The sequence below is a fragment of the Blennius ocellaris genome (genome assembly GCF_963422515.1).
Source record: "Blennius ocellaris genome assembly, chromosome: 5".
NCBI lineage: Eukaryota > Metazoa > Chordata > Actinopteri > Blenniiformes > Blenniidae > Blennius > Blennius ocellaris.
Genome location: NC_137654.1, coordinates 20,402,931 through 20,423,758, shown reverse-complemented (window position 1 = coordinate 20,423,758; position 20,828 = coordinate 20,402,931). Strand labels below are relative to the sequence as shown.

Below are 20,828 nucleotides of genomic sequence, written 5' to 3'. Positions count from 1 at the left end.
ACGCAGAATTTCTCCCTCTGAAACAAACATACACTTTCATATTTTACACACATGAAATGGGTCAAACGTGTCGATTAGTGTGCATATCGTCACCGTAGTCAACCCAAAACGTGTAAAAGACTACAACTCCCAGCAGAAGCCTAACCAGGAAGTGCAGTCGTGATGTCAACAGCAACACGAAGCTGTCGACATGAAACTGTCTGTCTTCTTTTATCCCCAAACCTTATTTTCGTGTTTTTTGGTCTTGGGGTGAGAATGAGAGGAGTTAGTCTGAAAGTTTTGTCGCTATTGTTTTTGCTGTTATTCGTGAATCTGTGCGTGTCAGAGCGTGCTGAAAGGGACAACTCGTTGGATGTGCGTGAGAGAGCTGACGATGAGCTAAATGTGAAACACCAGGAGAATAAGACTCCCCCTGAAAACAACCGTGCTGCAACGAAACCCGATAAAGAAGATGACCTGGACTCTGGCGACCCCCTGAAGGATGGACCGCCTCTCAGGTTTTATGTCTTATATTAGCCTTTTAACGGTGAACTTAATGGTCTTACTTGCTCAAGCATATATATAAATATATATTTTTAAATATCCAAAATAATGCAAAGTTTCTCGTTATGGATACCTGGACAGGTTATATGTGTATGTGTGCCTGTATGTATTGTGTTATGTTACAACCCAAACAACCTCCTTCAGGAAGCTCTTTTCTCATGTTTCAAAGAAAGTGCAGCATGATTCACCATCCATTCATCCATCTATCCATCCATCTTCTATACACTTTATCCTCTGCAGGGTTGTGGGGCACTTGGAGGCAAGCCTAGCTATAGACAGAAAACCACAGAAAGGCCTGGCCAGTATTTGCAAAAGCTAACCACTGCTCCACAGTGCCCATTTGTTTAAATTCGATATATTTATTCATTTCAGGGTCAAGGAGGGCTGGAACTCCTCGTAGGTCACTGGAGGCGAAGGCAGGGTTTACCTGGACAGGTCCTAACGGTCACCCTGAAGTTCCCTGTAGATCACACTCTTGCCGCATCCTCCTCCATCCCATCCAATAATAATATCTGTAGTTTACTCCCTGACCAAGGAAGTCACAGATGATTTATTATTGTATTTGTTTTACAATGGAGAGTGTCGGCAGGATCAGCTGAAACACATTTGATAAATTCCATATCATGGCCGTATAGCATTGGAGTTGGTATATGACGTATGTGGTCTTGCACTATCGAGATAAAGCTTAATCGAGTGCCTGTTTTAATTTGGCCCTCTGGCCTTGGTGACCTGCTTCAGCTGTGTAGCAAACATCGTTTTCAAGGATGATTATGTGACACTCATACAAAAACGCTACGAAAATAGCTTACTGTGTTCCCCAAAGTACTGTTATCGTCACATTGTCATAATGGTGTGCCCAGATCATCATCCTGTTCACTGCATTTTTAAGAAGTCCTCTCTTTCAGTTTCAAATACAACCTGGACATCTCGACAGAATTTCTCTGCATGCCTCGATTGTCAGAATTCCTGTGTCAATCAAGGCTCCTGTTTCATGTTGTGGTACATGGCCTCATTGGTCTGGAGGAAATTACCTGTGGAGAACTGTACTTCACATTCAATACAACATCAACAGACTAAACCTCAAAGTCACATATTGGCAAGCACACATTATTGGAAATAGTGGTGATTACTTAGAATGGTAGTACTGTCATGGATACCACAGGCTATAAGTAACAAATCATTATTTTTACACATTCAGCTTTGACTAATCAAAACTGTCAAGTGCACATTTAATGTGTTTAGTTATAGGTTTGAATCTCCACCCTAACACGCTTCCTTTCTTGTCCTGTCACCGTGCAGCAAGTCCAATGACACCACTGAAAACTACAGCAATGAGACCCTCCACTCATCAACAGCCAACACAAAGCCAACGACCCCGGCACCACCGACCCCCAAACCCATTCTGCCTGTCCAGACGGGCGTCAAAGCACAGGAAGAAGAGCAGTCCAGCGGGCTGACCATATTCTTCAGCCTGCTTGTAATTGGTGAGTGGACATTTACTCTCTCTCTTTCTCTCTCCGTCAACTGTTTATGTTGCAATCTGTTGGTGCAGCTTTCCCATTCACAGAGGATTATTTTCTCAGAGGAATGTAGTCGAGTCTCCATCTGGGCACACAGAGCAGAACATTGGAGCTAAAGGGAGCCACGACAGGAAGAATGCTTATTTTGCTTCATACAGTATGCATAGCTTTGAGCTTACACTGCTAATAATGGACGGCAAATGTGCCGCCACTTTAGTGTTTCATTCAGTCAAGCTTGAGGATGATGATTCAGGATGATGGAAGTGGGAAAAGGAAGGGATGTGGTTTCCACGTTGCAAGGTCACGAAGTGCTTTTTCAGGCACAATACACACATTATCCACATTAGTTCAATCTACCACTGTAACAATCAAGACAGAGGGAATGGCATAAATCATGCATGAAGTTACTTGGTTGGACTTGTTTGCTGTGTGGAAACATGGAATACAAATGTAGTTGTAAACACTACATATTCTACATGTGAATGTTTTCCAGAAGTATGCACTGTGGAAAACAAACTCTAATTTGGAAAAAAAAACTGCACACATGAAATAGCTTGATACAGATTCCACAATTTACTTCTAAAACACGCTGGGACAATGCAGCTCTCCCTGAAATCCAATTGATCATTATGTAATATTTCCATTCTTAAATGTACATACTTCAATTATTGAAAGTTTAAGATCTTTCTAACAATAAATAATAGTCCTGTTTTTTTGGTGTTTTCCATCATAATGATGCTAATATGCATACACATTAATTTACGCAGAGTAATTGCCGAAGATAATGTAATCATATTGTAATTAAGAAAACGGTGACCTTTCCAAACAATTGCTTTGTCCTTATAACTTTGAACTGTTTGGTTTTTAAATTAACTGTACAGTTGGAACGAAGTGAACTCGCCTGTGACTGTATTTATGTAAACAATGGAAATTGAAACCAAGCTCAATTATATATTTTCTTCTGCGTTCCAGGCCTGTCTTCCGTTGGTTATTGAACCACAGAGAAATTCTTAAGTACAGTGTACAAATGGTGGATGTTTTGGGGCTGATCTGAGTCGTTGCGACATGATTCTTTTTGAGCATGGATGTATTTGTCCTGAATATTCATTCAGTGGTCTTTGCCCTCCCATCTTCCCTCAGGTATCTGCATCATATTGGTGCACCTGCTTATCAAGTTCAAGCTGCATTTTCTTCCAGAGAGTGTGGCTGTTGTCTCTCTTGGTGAGTGGCTTTCATATACCATGTTGGGAATCCTGAAATATATAGCGTTTCTGTAGTTCAGAGCAAGTAAATGCTACGGCACATTTAACCAGAATAGCTTTCTTTTGTTAAGCATTTATAAACCACGCATTGGATGTGTTTTTTATTCATTTGTAAATTCACTTTACTCTTTGTCATGTCAAGTATTTCCTTAAATGCCTTTTTTTAAAAGTTTTGGTCTTTTGCAAAGATTTCTTCATGTGTCCTCCTTTTGTACCTCCTATTTTTTTGTTGCGTCCAAAAAGTCCCACACGTGATCGGATACTGTGTTTTGCTTGGCGGATTAGGAGAAAAATGCTGTTTCAGGTTAATATTAGTGACAGTCTGTGGCTTGTCACTTTGCCCATGGTCTGCATGTGTTGACACATTCACACTCAAGTTGTGGTTTCTCTACCAATGACTGCCTCCCTGATCCCTTCTCACGAACCAATCCATCTTTATCTCAGAGTCTTAGGTCCGCTTAAAAACTGGAAAAAAAAAACCCAACAATGAACTAAAAACACAGACAACCGTAAAATAGAATATTATATCCCACATTATATCCGAGTTCAAAGTTTAGATGTGTAACTTGACACTGCTTTCCTTTGGTTTGATTATAACCTTTCTAATTTCAACAGACTGCTGGTCTGTTTGTAAACCAGCTGTTACTTTCATTGAAAAGTAAAGTAAATGTCCTCTTTGGAGTGTTTGGGCCTTGTTTAGGTATCTCTTGATGTTTGTCAAATAATGATTAAAAAAAAATCCCACTTTTCACACGAGTAAAACGGTATAAAATGTCTGAAGACTCATCCTGCACTAGTAATGTTTCCAACTTTCCATCCAATAGATCAGCGTATTCAGAAGGTTTCTCCTCAATCAACAGCATCTGATGTCGACACCGTTCATGCAACACAACTGGCTACTGAATACATCAATAAAACCTTTTACATGCCTCTTTTACCAGAAATATGAAAAAAAAGAAGAGAAATCAAATAGCACTCCGACATTATTCCATTTGGCTTTTCAGAATACTGTACTTGAATACTTCTAATAAATACACAGAAAGAGGCTCTTTCAGTCTGGATGAATGAAGGTGAACCCGTCAGTGCCATGTGCTGCTGAGACGCTTGAAGTTGACCCCCCTCATCTCATTCCCTCTGTTCATGTTTGCACAGTTTTGCTCACACGCACTCGGTGACACACATCTATCTTGACCCTGAAGGTCTTTTCCTCCTGCCTGGCCAGTCTCTGGGGGGGAGTGGGGAATTCTGGTGGCGAGAGATAACACACCGCTTACAAATCTGCTTTTCCTTCCTCACCACTTCCTCTCTCCCATCTACTCATTGTACATCTTCCTGGGCACTATCCCTTTCAATCTGACAATATATCTCGACTCCCCGTGTTTCTCGGTAGCTTTTATTGGACTAAGTTCTCCCTCTTATCAGTCTTTCTCTGTGCCCTTTACCCGGCTTTGTTTTTTCCTCACCCCTTTAATTAATGCTCGACCGAGTCCTTTTGCAAGTGAGCCGATGGCCCAAGCGGACTTTCTCAAAGTCAAAAACTAAGACAATGGTCTTTTTATACTATTCCTACCTAAATAATTCATGAGCTATAGTGGACATTTGCCGGGGATCAATTTTTTTTCCCGAGCCCACTAAAATAGCACCACTAAAATAGCACTTTGCTTCAGGTTTTCAATCCATTAGGGGACGATTGCAGTAAATTCCCCTAAAAGGGACATTGTGAAATATTTCATCAGTTTTATTACCATTTTTCTCTTCTGTCTCTTTCTAGGCATTCTGATGGGAGGCTTCATAAAGATCATTGAATTCCAGGAACTGGCCAATTGGAAGGTACAGTCTGACTTTTTACAGTGCGGTTCTCGCCCTCTCTCATTCTTTTAGTGGGACTCTACGTTAAGTTGTGAAGCCTAAAATGAAACATTATACAAAAAAATGAAATGAGCATTTTTCACAGGTCTTGTGTTTATATAGTCATTTAAATTGCCTCTAAATTAGATAAGTGATAATAATTTTAGTATCTGCAAAGCCAGCCCAGTGCGGTGAGGAGGGAGGGACAAGAGAAAGTCGACACTTTTCTTCCCTCTTCCATGATCCACTTTATTTCATTCCAAATTCCCCGGGAAACCCCCCAACATCCCAACTCAATAAACATCTGTCATCCATGTGCTGTTGTGTGTGTGTGTGTTTTTTTTTTTTTTCATCTCTCCTAGGCCTTTCAGCTCAGTCTTTCATTTCCTGGTCGCCGGCTTTTGTCAGAAATCTCATCTCACTATCTCAGTAATTTTTATCAACTAGTAGTGACACACGCTCCTCTTCGTTCCCAGTGAGCCTCGCTTTTTTTTCCCCCTTCTTCTTCTGGTTCTCACAGCCTTTAATTAACATTCCTTGTTCTCTGCCAGTGAGTGAGAGAGCAAGTGAACAAGAGCGGTAGAGAGATGGCGAGTGAGGGGGAGGGAGGAAATGACTATAGGTTGTGTCAATGTTTCTTGCACACAGAGGTTCATTGTTTTTTGCCCCGGGGGCCCCCGCGCTGGTGCTGAGTCATCAACACTAGTAACCAGAGCCCCCGGAGCCCCTTTAACCATGTTGCCTCTGTCCTGTGAATCTGTAGACAACATAAAACAAATAGTCCTGCACACCTGCTCATGTTTGCTGTGACTCTGAAGCTCCAGAAGAACTGAGTTGAACTTGCAGCACGCATGGCACGCGGCCGCAGCTCCTGCAGGAGGCATGTCGAGAGATTTATGACCTATTGGAGACTTGAAAAGAGCCATAATGTAAATCCATTATGGCTGACCTATTTGTTTTTGAGAAAAAGCCACGAAAAGTCGGATGTGTCATGCAACCTGTGCACTGACTAACACAGCCAGTGGCACAACTGTGGTTCTGTTGGGCCCGTTTTTGTTCAGCTGCTGTGCTTATTAAATTGTGCATTCATTTACTTGCATCTTGCCATCATAATAAAACACAGGCATCCGTCCACCCTGATCAACTGGGAATCACCTCAGATCTCAGTTTTTTTTTTTTTTTAAGGCCTCAAAAATGATGAAAATTATCTTTTCGAAAGCGCAGTCGTCGGCTCCTTGAGCTACTTTTCTGAGGCTGGTGTAGCAGGCCGTCAGGAGTGTCCGTTGTCGTTGCTAAATTCACCATCTCCTTTTTACCGCCAGTCTGTCTTCCTTTAGCCAAGCCGCCCCTCCCTCTCTCTCCTCCTCACAATTCAACACATGAACCCAAGAATTTGTGTCATGCGCCTTTCAAGGCTCCTCAATTGCTTTTCTCTCATCTGTCCGTCTCTCCCCTGTGCTCTGATACAGATCAGAGAAAAAAAAAAAAAAATACCGTGATGATTTGAAGCACTTTGTCTCCAAAATAAAATGGAATCATTTAGTTTAGTCTGTGTTCAGGTGGAGGGGTCTGTAGCGTTTTATCGAGGCTCACCATTTTTCGTTAGTGGCAGCAGCGGTGTGTTGTAAGCCCCAAAGGGAAGTGCATACTTTATTAGATCTCTCCTACGCCATTGAGGGAGAGCGTGACATAAGGAGTGAAGCTTTAATTGTGGTTTCAGGGGCCTTTTTCCCATGTTGTGATGTCACTGCTTGTCAAAGCTGAGCCTCAGGGGGCTTATACTCTGAACGAAGGTCTCTCCAGTGTCCCCACTCGTAGTATTCTCTTATCTCTCAACCCTCTTTTAACTCTGCTCCCTTCATCTTTTCTCATTTAGTTCAAGCTCTGTCTCAGCACTTCTCCAGAGTATATCCATCCTCTGCTTTCTGGTTTTTATCCTTTTCATCTTTTCTTCTCTTGTAACATAGTACACTGGCCACTCTGTGTCCTCGTTAAAGAATATATGGCAAGATCTACTGACCTTCAAGCAATGTTCAAGGGTGGAAATAGAAGAGTGATATGAATGGAATTGAACATGATGATGATGTTTATGTTGCCACATAAACTGGTTGGGGCATATTAGAAGTTGCAGGTCAACTGGGGTTTTCCCCATCACACGTGAAGATCGATCCGAAAACAAAAACCATCGAATGTGCAGTGAGAACAAAAAGGCTTTCTTGAAGGTGGGGGTCACCACATGCAAAACACTGTACAGAAAATCGTCTGCCAAACCGTGTGCCACAGCTGTCGGCAGGCACAGCAAAAATACATCCAACCTAAAGAAAAAAATAATAATTTTCTGGTCTGATGAGTCTGAATTTCTGTGGCCACCTTCAGATTGCAGGGTCAGAACTAAGCAAAGACGGTGGGAAAGCACCTTTGGTCATTTTCTTAGTGCACTGTGTCTCTGTTTGTACCATCTTAACAGAGCTAAAAAGCCAAACAATACCAACGTCCCAGTCATCTCCGGCGACTTTCTTGAACATGATGGTAATTCATTTGTATTGGAAAAGTATCATTGGCACTGGTTCATCATCAAGGAGTCATTCAGGGGCCTGTAGCCTCCATGTCTCCAGGACCTTGTTGAATCTTGTGATGTGATGAATAAACATTCCTCTGTAAAAGTCATAGCAGCTTTTCAAATTCTTTTCTGACGTATTGAAACAGGCATTATTTATGTGTGGTTGTTAAACATGCACGCTCTAGTACAGCAATGGAAGGTAGATAAAGCGTTCCTGTTTATGTAACAGGTGTGCTCATTCCTCACTTCCTCTGTTGAAGGCTTGAGTTTTGCTAGAAGAAAAAAAAAAGTCAAAACAGGAGAGGGAAGCTGGAAGCGACAGTTGGCCTACTTTCCTTCCTGAAATCTGAATAGATTATGATTCAAGCAAGAACTTAAGTCTTTTTTACATCTTCCATTGGTTCCCTGTGTGCTCACTGCATTTGCAAGAGCTTGACAACCTAATTGTTGACGGATAATCGCATCTTTTTCGATCTGCTTTCTCCAGGTATAATACCCACAATTACAACTTTACAAGACGGAAGTGAGGAAATGTTTAAACATCGTTCAGTGGTTTTCTTACCTCTTTCTTTCCAACTTCTTTTAGATCTTAGGCCTGAGTAATTAGTTAAAAGGCAAAATAAATAATAAATTCTGGAGATGTGGAAACTAGTTGTCGTCATGTTTTATGATGATCTGCCTGCGTTATTCATTTGAACTTTTAAACTCACCAGTCGCACTGTTCTTATGTCAACGGTAGATAATTAGAGCATGAAGCTGCTTGTACGATAAAGTTGAACCGCGGCTCTATGTACCTGCAATACCTTAAAGAAAACCCACATCAAATGTGCAAGTAACTGTCTCCATGTCATCTGGTGCTCATGCATGTTGGGTGGGGATTCAGGCTCTACCAGCTGTCAAAACTACCTGGCATAGTACAAAGAGCCAGACTGTTGACGAGGTGAGACGTTGCCCTGCCTTGTTCCATGTTTCTGACGGAAACAACTGCAGCTCAGAAATAAACCTCCAACATGCACTAATGCATACTGTGTATTGACTTTTACATTACTAACATGGATTTTGCACACACACACACATACGCTGCATCATGCAGGCACATTGGTAGCCGGAGCGTAAAGCACGGGCACGTGATGCTTATGTCTGATCTTGGAGGCTCGCCCATTTAGCTGAGAAGCAACAATGATTTCATTATATTGCAGCAATAATCAGAGAGCCAAGGTCACTGGGCTGCTTTCAGGGTGTATGAGTGGATGAATAAGGAACTTTGGAGATAAAGGCACATCCCGGTGTTTTCATGTTTGCAGCATGTGTGGAATTTGTTGTTTATTTGTTGTGCGAGGATATAGCGAGCACCCTGTGTCTGTGTACGTGTGACCCTCGCCCATGAGCCTTTCTATTCATGTGACGAAGTTGCGGATCAGCTGATGATCACTGAAATCTTACCAGCACAGATACAGACTGTAGAAGGCAGATGGTGTAATAACCATAACATATGTTGCATTATTATTTCCACTCATTATTTATACTTTACTAATGATGTCCATCCATCTTCTGCACTGCTTTATCCTGCTTTTGGGTTTTGGGATGCTGGACTTTATTACACGCTGGACTCAAAACGGTCCCATACGAGAAAGTTAATGTCAGCTATTAACTCTCCTGGAAAACCAGAATACCTGAAGAAAACCAACACAAGCACAGAAAAGCCCCAACCCAGACTCAAACTGGGGGCCTTCTCACTATGAAGCAGGCGTGCTATTCACTACACCACTGTGTGTCCTCGCTCATGCTTTAAAGTGCCAGTTAGGATTTTTGTGTCCAGTATTGACCGTTTGTAGGTTAGTTTTAGAAGACGGCATGTAACGGAGCGATCTACTTACTGGAAATGTTTCCTTCGCTTTCTGTCACGTTTCTGCTTCCAATATATGTTAGGATTTGCTTTTTTATTTAATCTTCAATGCTCCCAGCTTCACTCATGTGGAACTGAGTATTTTCCTTATACCTCATCAGTTTGTTGCCATTGGCCAGCGTCCTGCTGAACACCAAGGTTTGATTCAGTGGTCTGCTTCCCACCTGCTGCAGTTTATTTACTACTGCGATCGGACTGTATGTGACTGTTTCTCTTCTCCCCTGGTAGGAAGAAGAAATGTTCCGGCCCAACATGTTCTTCCTTTTGCTCCTGCCACCCATCATCTTTGAATCTGGATATTCTTTACACAAGGTACGGCAGCAGAGCGTGTCAACAAAGCTGCATTTACACAGCTGACAGATGTTTTCATCAACATGATTAAAAGCTGTGTAACAAGCAACTATGCAAATGAGAGTTTCTCAAAGGAAAACATAATTTTGTGCCCAAATATGCTTTTCTATTGAGTTTTTCAAAAACGGGCAGCTCTGCTATATGTCAGATTTTTTTGCTTCTTATAATGTAGCCCATCTCGTTCATATGCTCTTTGACTCCCAACATTTTCTATTTATTTGTGAATCTCTGTTCTGAAACATCTGACGCTGGGTTCAGAGCCTTTTTCACTCTTTCACATCTCTTGCAGTTAAATTTGGATTTGTCTTTGTTCCTGTACTGTGCCCCACTTTTTATTTAAACACTGACATGTTATGTAACACGACTGTTATTTTAAATGGCGTGCTACCAAACCCGTGAATTCTTAAGCTGTATGTGGACGTATGTGCAGGGGAACTTCTTCCAGAACATCGGCTCCATTACCCTCTTTGCTGTAATTGGCACAGCCATCTCTGCCTTCATAGTTGGAGGAGGAATCTATTTCCTGGGCCAGGTGAGGCATCCCCGCTGTAAACAACGCTGTCTGACCTCCTCATGGAAACTGTGAATGAAAGAGTTCAGTTTAATTTCCTGCTTCAGCTTCTTAGTGTTGGTTTCTGAGATACCATCAGAGAAACACTTCTAAAAATGATCTGCTGTTTACTGTGAGGTCACATTTCCTTGTTTGATCTCATGTGGGCGTCTTGTGTTTTCAAATGCTTTTCCTAAGGCTGATGTGATCTATAAGATGACGATGACCGATAGGTGAGTACTGGCTCTTCCACTTTAAACTGTCGTTCCCCGTAATGGAAAAACAGGTTTTGAACAAATGTCTGACAATATAAATCTTGTACCCAACAGTAGTAAACAGGACATTCTTTATTGTTACTCAGTCTCATCACTAACCGACACCCAAAGTTTACTAGTGGAGTTTTAAATACTTCAGCCTTCTGTAACTTAGTGGATCTTTTAGGGAGTTCCAGACAGAGGGATAATCCATTTGCTGACACCAATAAAGTCTGTTACTCCACACCCGTGTGTTTTTAGCAGAGGAATTTACCGTTGTCGCATGTTGTCCTTCCTGCACAGTCAGCCCGACTTTTGCCTGCTCATTTCCAGCAAAGATGTTTATTCAGTCCTGGCAGTATGTTCACAGTGTTTCTCGTAAACCACTTGAACATATCTATGTGACACTTATAATTAATCTCATGCATGGATTGAGAAAGAGGTTCAAAACAGCCCTGAATTCCTCATCTCAAGCTGGAAGCCTGCAGAATGTGGCTACTTTTAATCTTCTGTAAAACCTTACTACAAGTTGACTCATGTTTGGTTACTTTTGTGTCGGTAAATGTTGTCTGTAGTGTAACACAAACGCACACAAGCTGACGACAGAGCTCAAGGCTAAAAGGCCAAGCAGACAGCCTCTGCTTAGGATCTGAGATAAGAAACCAGCAACAAAAACAAGGAATCAGGACCACGATATCGAATCCTCAGTAAAAACATCGATAGGAACAAAACAGTGAAACAATGGTTTTCAGTCTTGTGCTCGGAGTACATTCCAGTTATAGAACATGCTTTGTGCACATTGTGTCTCTTTGGGCTATGTTAATGTTTTCCCCCCTTTGCTGTCAACACACGTTTATTCTTGCCTGCGAAAGTGTCACATTAACACGGTTAAGGTCTTCCTCCGTCCTTCTCACACCACTGTGCAGCTTTGCCTTTGGCTCGCTCATCTCAGCCGTGGACCCCGTAGCGACCATCGCCATATTTAACGCTCTCAACGTGGACCCGGTCCTTAACATGCTGGTGTTCGGTGAGAGCATCCTCAACGACGCCGTCTCCATTGTCCTCACCAAGTAAGACTCTCTGTCTATTCCCACATGGGTTGTTTCTTGGCCAGCGCACACGCAGGCACATTTACATTTGTCCATGCACGATGTTGACACAGCCTTTCACCAGCAGCAGCCCCACGGATAAAATGCAAAGACGGTTATACGAAAGGAGCAGATACACACAGCAGCAGGAGGCAAACTCACCTGCTGCTTCATGGAGTATCCCCTTACAACACCTTTAAATACTGCATTTATCCAGATATAGAACTGGACAGCAATACAAAGACAAAACACAAGAGGGAGGCAGAAGTTTGGGATCATCTTTCAATTTAGTACACTTCAGTGCTGCATTGATATCTACTACGACGACAATAATCCAGATTTTGTTTTTTTAAAGATGACTCTTTTTAATGGTGCCAATAAGAAGAAAATAAATGAGGTGTTTTTCTTCATACTGTAAAAAATATAGCTAAGATATAAACACATATTTAGTTATGTAACTACGTAGGTAGTTATTAGTAGCCGAGGGGGTTGTCGGATATTCATGAGCATTTTCAGAGAATACATGCATACATTCGTACATTCTATACTTTCCTCTGGAGACAAGTTTATTCCAGCCTCATATTAAAAAAAAAAAATAATCTTTTCATCAAACTTCGGTCCAGTAAAAACTGCATGATTACTGGACCTGTGTCCAGTAAAAAAAAAATTGGCATTTCGTGATACCGGTGACCTGGGGTTTCTTGAAAGGTGCTGATAAATATAATGTATTATTTTTACTTGTGTTCATAAACAGGGTCACAAGTATAAAAAAATATATATATCTGATAAAGGCCTGGAAGCAGAACCAAGATAACTTTGAAATATGCCTACATTTCTTCTCGTGAGATTTAAATGCTGCAATGAATTTTGAATTCACTAATAAGCACTAGTGTTTTAAACCTTTAACAGGAGATTGAGTAAAATGTTAACTGTCCAAATAGTGAAACTACTTAGATTTCTCTTAACGCCATAAACGTTAAGAAACTTATTTGCATTTGTTGAGCAGCTTCTTTATACACGGAACTATATTGTAAGTAAGAGGGACCAAAGTACGATGGACAATACAGCAAAGTGAAGCCAGATTAGACATTGAATAAATAAATCACTCTGTTACTCGCAGCCGTAAGAAATCCTTAAACAACACAAAAATAACAGTGTCTGGGCTCCGAGCCGTCCTAGATAAACAAAGGCACAGCAGGTGCTTCCAGTTGTAAATATCAGTGGCTGTCTCCTGACCTTCTGCAAATTACTTGTCACACTGTGACTGGAGTAGAGGAGAGGGAAAAAAAAAAGAATAAACCAGACGTAGTTTATCATGTTAAAAACTAACCACCATTGTCTTGCACTTTCTCAGCTGATACCTGACGATGTGGGTTCAAGGCGGCTAAAAGCTGATAAGGGTAAAATCCCGTCGCTTGCCAGAAGTGTGACGTGACGAAAGTGGCGTTCATACATGACACTCACAGACCAACCCGTCTGTCAGAAACTCCCCTTTCCTATAATTACGGGAAGCGATGATTCCTCGCATTGCTGAACTCTGAGTTGACATAAGGTACAGTCTGTTCAGGGGGCCGCTCTTTCTCAATGAGTTTACGTCGTATTGGCAAACCGTCACACAGCCGCGCACAGAAAACCCGACAGACTGGTTTGACAGGAACATTTGTCGGCATCATTGTCACTCTATCTTCCGGCTATGTGCGCTCTAACGCAGCCTTATCTGCCCCACTCACAGCCAGCTAAATGTGCAAAGTGATCTCAAGTGTCTGCGTGCCCCTGTAGAGTAAATGAAGGTATGAATAATAGATAGGCCCAACAGCCCTGGCAGTTTGTTTGTTGTTAGCACCTCGCAGAGTCACTTTCTTAGAAAGCTACTTTACCGTTTGTTGTTTTTTTTTAACCGCTGTACAGCTAATGCTCTGCGTGGGAGCTTTGTTAATGAGCATTAGCATCAGATTATTTATTGTGCCGATTTTCTTCTGGCTGCTTGCGTGGGTAATTGTAGTCAAAAAAGAGGATTTAAAGTTCACAACTAAAAAGAGCTGCCTCTCCTCCGGATACAGCTGTGATTAGAAAGAAAAAAACTAATCCTGAATGTCCTTTGACTGATGTGAAAGTGACATAAATGATATTGTTTATGATTGACATCCGTATGTATTGTGGCACTATCGGTGTTGTAAAGTATGGTTTTAACATTTGTGTGCCTGTTTGTCTTTTGTTGCTTTCTTTTTTTTTTTTTTTTTTAGAAAAGTGCTTCAAACATCCAATTTGTAATACATTCTATTTTTATATACTAAAACTAGTTACAAACAATCAGATTATTCATCTCCATTGTCACAAGTCATTCTGTTTTCATTACCCCCCCCTGGTGTGTTTTATTATTAACATGGCGATATGATACAGCTAATCTCGCTTCGGATGACAGGGTTTTGATGGTGGATTACAAACAGTTTCCACTGTAATCTGCATATGGTCTGTTTAATCCCTCTCATGCTTTCAGTGGTGGAGTGTGTCTGCCCTCTAGAGTCAAGTACAGATATTACAACAGTAAATCTGCTGCTGAGCTATTGTGGCGTCATTTGTGATGTTGTTTTTTGCTCTGTGTTTCAGCACAGCAGAGGGTTTCTTCTCCCGCTCCGACAACGTGACGGGCTGGGAGACTTTCGTTCAAGCGCTGGGTTATTTCCTGAACATGTTTTTTGGCTCCGCTGCACTGGGAACCCTCACAGGACTCATCTCGGCTCTTGTATCCACTCTCGGTCTCATCTCCTTCATCTCATATTGTGCATATTTTCACTTCCCACCTGCCGTGCGGCTCCTTAAATCAGCGGTCAGTTTCTCAAACACTTTGACTTGAGGAAGACGCCCTCGCTGGAGTTTGGCATGATGATCATCTTTGCCTATCTCCCGTATGGTCTGGCGGAGGGAATCAAACTGTCCGGTGAGAGCATGCAGACCACAAAAGGACTCTGTTCAACTTCTCCCGCCAGCCTCTACTCACAGCTGAATTGATGTCCTTTCAGGAATAATGTCCATCCTGTTTGCGGGGATTGCAATGTCTCACTACACCCATCACAACCTGTCTCCTGTCACCCAGATCCTCATGCAGCAGACGTTGCGCACAGTGGCCTTCATGTGTGGTCGGAGAAAACCTGCTTCATATGTTGAAGTCTAACTTGATTAATGTCGTTCAAGCAGGTTGTATTTTAACACTATTTGTCTCTTTTTTTTTCCCCCGTTCAGAGACTTGCGTGTTTGCATTCCTTGGTCTCTCCATCTTCAGCTTCCCTCATAAATTTGAAATATCTTTCGTTATCTGGTGCATAGTAAGTTCTATCTTATTCAAAGATTATTTCAGGCTGGTCTTTGTGTAATCTGATTTATTGCATCTGTTTGTTTTTTTTTCCCTCTCTTGAGGTCCTGGTTCTTCTGGGCAGAGCCATCAACATATTTCCTTTGTCCTTCCTGCTGAACTTTTTCAGAGATCACAAGATCACACCCAAAATGATGTTCATCATGTGGTTCAGTGGTGAGATGACTCAACATGGTGGAACTTTTGCTGAATATCTTTGTCAAATAACAAACTTTTTTGGCTTTTTGCTGTGTGAATATGTTTTATTCACATTCCCCTCGGTTTCCTCACACAGTCCAAAAGCATGTGTTTATCTGAATTTGTGCCTCTGAACTGCTTGTGAACGTGTGTCTCTCTGTTCAGTGTCTGATCTGACTCCAAGTTGGATGCAGAGAGGATGTGTCCATTTTTTTTTTACTTTCACTTATTTCTACACCCACATTAAAAGCAGATTTTGCATAAAAGCATCTGTTCTTATAAATAATGTTATGACATGAGATATTCAGTTTTTGTTTTGCATGACTCGAAATCAGGGTGTCAACCAGTTTTGTTCAGGGGCCACAAAAAGCTCAGTTTCATTTTGAGTGGGTCAGACAGGTAAAATAGTGCCATATAAACATTTAAATTTGAACGCCAGTTTGTTTTCCCGTTCTTTTTCATGGTGCAAAGGATGCATGATGAAAATGTTAATAATGTCACAAAACAATTGCGAACTGAAAATGACTGCAATCTCAACAATAAGCCAATGTTAATGAAACCTGGTACAAAATACAGCAACAAGTCAAAAACACTTCTATTATAGCTTTTGCATTATGCATGTTTTTAGGGAGTCACCCTGACAGCATGGCTCTCCAGTTTTTAGGATGTAAATTACAGCTGCTGCCTAAGTTTTCTGAAATTTCCAATTGTAAGCGATTTTTCTTTTATCTAGTTTAAAATACTCAAGACAGACTCAACAGTGACTAATGTGCACCCAGATCTTCATTTGAGCCTGCATTCTGAGAATAAGTATCCAGTGTGCTCTTTTGTAAAGATGAGCGTTTAGTTTGTACAGAACTGATCTTATCGTTCCAGTATGTGTTCTGTAAATATTCACTGTGCTTCCTCTCTTTTCCAAGGTCTGCGAGGTGCCATCCCCTACGCTCTCAGCCTTCATTTGGGCCTTGAACCGATAGAGAAGCGTCAGCTAATCGGCACGACCACCATCATCATCGTGCTCTTCACCATCCTCCTCCTCGGGGGCGGGACCATGCCGCTCATCCGCATTATGGACATCGAAGAGAGCCAGTCACGTCGTAAAAACAAGAAAGACATCAATCTCAGCAAGACAGAGAAGATGGTAATGGATGAAGCTCTGAAACACGAACACACACACACACACACACACACACACACACACACACACACACACACACACACACACACACACACACACACACACACACACACACACACACACACACACACACACACACACACACACACACACACACACACACACGCACACAGATGCCTACATTGATACTGGCTGTGCCATTCTCTCATCTGCCATCAGGCTCTTACTGTTGACTTCAGAGAGAGAAACATGAAAGGATTGATTGTGGTTTGTTTGAAGGACGGCGAATCAGTGAATCAGCGGGGAGTGAAGCACTCTCATCACAACGATGCACTCTTGGAAACATGGAAACTCGGACGGCTGGCATCGATACCATTTCTCAGACACTACAATGCGAGCTATTTAATAATACATTTTACTGCGTTGGCTCAAATTCTGAATAAGGGCTCGTTCTTTTGAAGTACAGCCCACCATCGAGGTCATGGTGGTGTGTTTGCATGACCTGTATATAAAGTATTAGCATGTTTGATGTGTTCCAGAGCTAAGTGGTACTCCCCTGAGGTACCAGCAGCTTCATCTATCACGCCCCTGTCTTCCTCATGGCCCTCATACCCTCTTTGATGTAATCACCCCCCCTCTTTGGTCCCTTTGCTCTTTCTCCCTCCTCTTTGTAAGAGCTCCACTGACAACACCACCCTCGCCGCTGTCCTGTCATTTTATCTTTTCCCCACACACTCACCTCCCACTCCTCCATATCGTTCAAGTCTGCCGCTCTTCTTTCATTTTTGTTCTCTCTGTTTATCCGCCTCCCTTCTCCTTCCTCATCTTCTGTCTCCAGGGTAATACCATCGAGGCAGAGCACCTATCGGAGCTGACGGAGGAAGAGTATGAGGCTCAGATCTACCAGAGACAAGATCTGAAAGGCTTCATGTGGCTTGATGCTAAATATCTTAACCCTTTCTTCACTCGCCGGCTCACCCAGGAGGTAAGGGAGAGTACACTGAAATCCATGCGCTGCATGGTATTATTCACAGTCCCTTCACAATGTTTAACCTGGACAGTTTGACACTCTGCACTTTATAATGCCCATCATTGTTCCCTTCTGTGCAATAATAAGATCAAATCTGGCATTTTCCCAATCACTACCAACATTATCATGCAAGAATGCAAAATATCATCATGGTTATTATCACGTCATTTTGTTATTGTTTTTAATACGCATTATTGTTTGGATTCTTTTGGTATTCTTTCTCACTGTCCACCTGCTGATGCAACAATGCACATTTCCCCTTTGTGGGATGATTAAAGGATTATAATATCTTTCACTCAATTCAAATAAAATTAAAAAAAATAAAATATATATATATATATATATATATATAGACACCTCACATTACAGCACCCACAGAGTTAATTCTCTTCTGTCACGGCTGATAGTACTGATCTTTCGTACAATCATTCTCTTTATCATCCTGCTGGTCTATTATATATTTTAGCCTTCTTTTGACTATAATTTTAATTCAGGCTGCCTGGATTATTTGTTAGTGCCTTCTCTTATAAGTTAGGGCTCTCTCTCTCTCTTTTTTTTTTTTTTTTTTTTTAATAAAACAACTTTAAGTTATTAATTTGATATTAATCGTTGACAAACTCATCGGATGTGAATTGTGTCGGTGATGAGACTAACTATAGTTACAAAACACTGTCTTTGTATTTAAATTTTATAATTGAGATATACAGAAATATACTTCTAAATAATTTACTTCTGATTCGTTCACTCTTTCCGTTAGAGAAGCAGAAATAAGAAAGAGCTGAGAGCAGCGCTGCAGCATCAAAACCATGAATCTACACTGTGATGGAGAATTTAGTAAAACGTGCATGTTGAGGGCTGCAATGTTGCCACATTTTTAGTTGATGGTTGTCAAACATTTGATTATATTTAGCACCGACTCGCATGGAAAACCAGCTGATGTGATAAAGGGAAACTAAGAGAAGTTTGAGCCGTCCAACAATTCACATTTCAGGGTGGTTCTGCTCTCATTTTACTGGTCCAGCCAGAGAAATCAAATGAGCTCTATACGTTAAAGATAAACCAAGTCATTGTAAATGTAGAAGCACAGAGTTTGTGAGTGATGAGTGACTTCTTGCCTGCGAGATTTAATATCTGAGGAAAAGATAGTGAAATAATTGCTGCTCTCTTATCAGGCATGCCTGCACAGAGAGGAGGGAGGAGCTGTAGCACTCAGCGGGAATCTCGCTTATTAATTCACACAAAGGCATCAGTTTCTCCAGGGGACAAAAATATTGATATCGTCAGTTTTTTTAGATTAATTCTGTATTAGCATCACAATTCAAGTAAAAGCAACTGAAGCCTTCAACTGCATTCTGCAGCCTTTTATTTATACTTTACTGATCACATATATGATGTATCTCAAGAAAAAAGAGACAATATGTGATGCTTCAATGCTGCATTGTTTCATTTTATTCTTTTTTTCTTACGCCAACTTCAAAACGAACGTTTTTTTTAAATATATTTACTGAATTGTACACCATCTGCTGCATTCATTCATAGTTTATTATTGCTGGAGTCTATACGAATGTGATTTCTGCTTTGATTGTTGAGTCACACTTTCTCCACCGCTACATGTTCATGTGACGATGCTTCATTAACGTTGTCGTTTGTGTGTTAGGATTTGTTACACGGTCGAATCCAGATGAAGACGCTGACCAACAAGTGGTACGAAGAAGTCCGTCAGGGGCCGTCGGGTTCCGAGGATGACGAGGACGAAGCGGAACTCCTGTGAAAACGAATTGAAATGTGATTTTCTGCCATGTTGTTCTTCACCGAGGAAACTTTGCTCGATGACGCACGTTATACGGTTTGTTTCCGATGGCGGTTGCGAAGGCAAGTGGCAGTGAAGCTGTGGCCTGAATTATCTATGTAAAGCAATACTTGAGCACTTTTTATGCTTCTCTGTTCACATTTGTAATGCTCTCTGCTATCTGGCTCTCATTATTTGGTGTTCGCTGGAGGTTTCACTTCGTTTCAGGGGAAGGATTTAACACCGCAGTGCTGCGGGCTCGGTGTGAGGTTTGTATAAGCCACAGATTTCAATAGAATTAATTGTCTCAGTGTCTCCACTTCTGTATGCATTAGAGTTCAAAATTAATTTGCTATCATAAAAGGAAAAGCCGAGCACATATATGATTAAATACAAGTCGCAAATGAGCTATACTCCACCAACCAGGCGGCAAAAAAAAAAAAAAAAGGTCCAAGTAGGCAAATGAAAAACTAATGTGTTTTTATAAAAATATTGCAGGAGGATAGTTTTGTCCTTGGACATTTCAAATTACCTTCCAAACATAGATTCAATTTAAGTCCAAGAAACAAACTTGACTTCTCTTTGGAGGTTTATGCCACTGAACTGTCTGAAGAGGATGTGAAAGTCTCTGATGTGATTTTCACTCCTGATTTGTAAAGGCAGACACGCACCAATGAATGTGAAAAATCTGGCAAATGTTTTATGATTTTTGGTTTTCTATTTATTTATAAATCGTCTACGTGTTCTTTGTGGGATAATAGCTTTTATACACGCGCTGTGAAAATTACAAGATGAAGAAAAGACATATATTAAATTATGACATTTTATCTGCACTGAATCATTCTTTATTAATAAAAAAAAAAAAAGGCCTCGGGTCGAAAGCTTTTTTTTTTTTTGGTCTGTAATTTCATCCTACGTGCAGGAAAGGCGGCACTAGAGTAAAAGATACCTGAAACCTCCGGTTCAAGTGTCTCAGGTGAATACGTTTTAATACAACATTTACATATTTCAATGATGATTGCTCACTGCTGGCTTTTCTAATGGGCTTTCCTTTCACTTTCCCCTTCCGAAGCTGCATGAGCTAATTATAATTCATTCCGAGATTGCAGTGAGCCTCTGTGGGTGGTTATAATGTGTCTGAGTGAGAAATGGAGCCAGATCAGTCTGTAGAGTAATTAGAATAGCTAAAAAGGTTAATACATGGTCCTGCTGGGGAGAATGTCCTGTCACCTGAAGTCCAAACCCCCATGTCCTGCTCTGAGGAGCAGTCGTACCCTTGAAGCCTCTCGTGGGACCTCATTAGGCCTATTTATGAGGAGGATCCTCGTCGGTGGTGGAGTGACTGTTGGCAGTGGATGTGCACATGTCTCAGGGCTGAGTGTGAAGGAGGTCACACATTGAAGTTTGCTCTTCATTTATACCATCGGCAAGAGAAAATTACA

At 41.3% G+C, this 20,828-nt stretch overlaps 1 protein-coding gene across 2 annotated transcripts; it reads left to right on the top strand.

Annotated features, from left to right (window-relative positions):
* Positions 1 to 255: 255 nt before the first annotated feature.
* Positions 256 to 20,307, top strand: slc9a8 (solute carrier family 9 member 8; the record flags this gene model as incomplete). Of its 2 annotated transcripts, XM_080496003.1 has the most annotated exons (16): positions 256 to 497; positions 1,843 to 2,027; positions 3,204 to 3,284; positions 5,097 to 5,155; positions 9,868 to 9,951; positions 10,421 to 10,522; positions 10,739 to 10,773; positions 11,721 to 11,864; positions 14,490 to 14,625; positions 14,715 to 14,820; positions 14,903 to 15,019; positions 15,123 to 15,205; positions 15,297 to 15,408; positions 16,350 to 16,570; positions 17,406 to 17,552; positions 19,255 to 20,307. In XM_080496003.1, the coding sequence occupies 16 exons, from the start codon at positions 256 to 258 to the stop codon at positions 19,366 to 19,368; spliced, it is 1,968 nt and encodes a 655-aa protein (XP_080352129.1). In that variant the 3' UTR covers positions 19,369 to 20,307. The 2 variants fall into 2 exon arrangements, with proteins under 2 accessions (XP_080352129.1, XP_080352130.1); XM_080496004.1 differs by lacking the exon at positions 11,721 to 11,864.
* Positions 20,308 to 20,828: the final 521 nt, after the last annotated feature.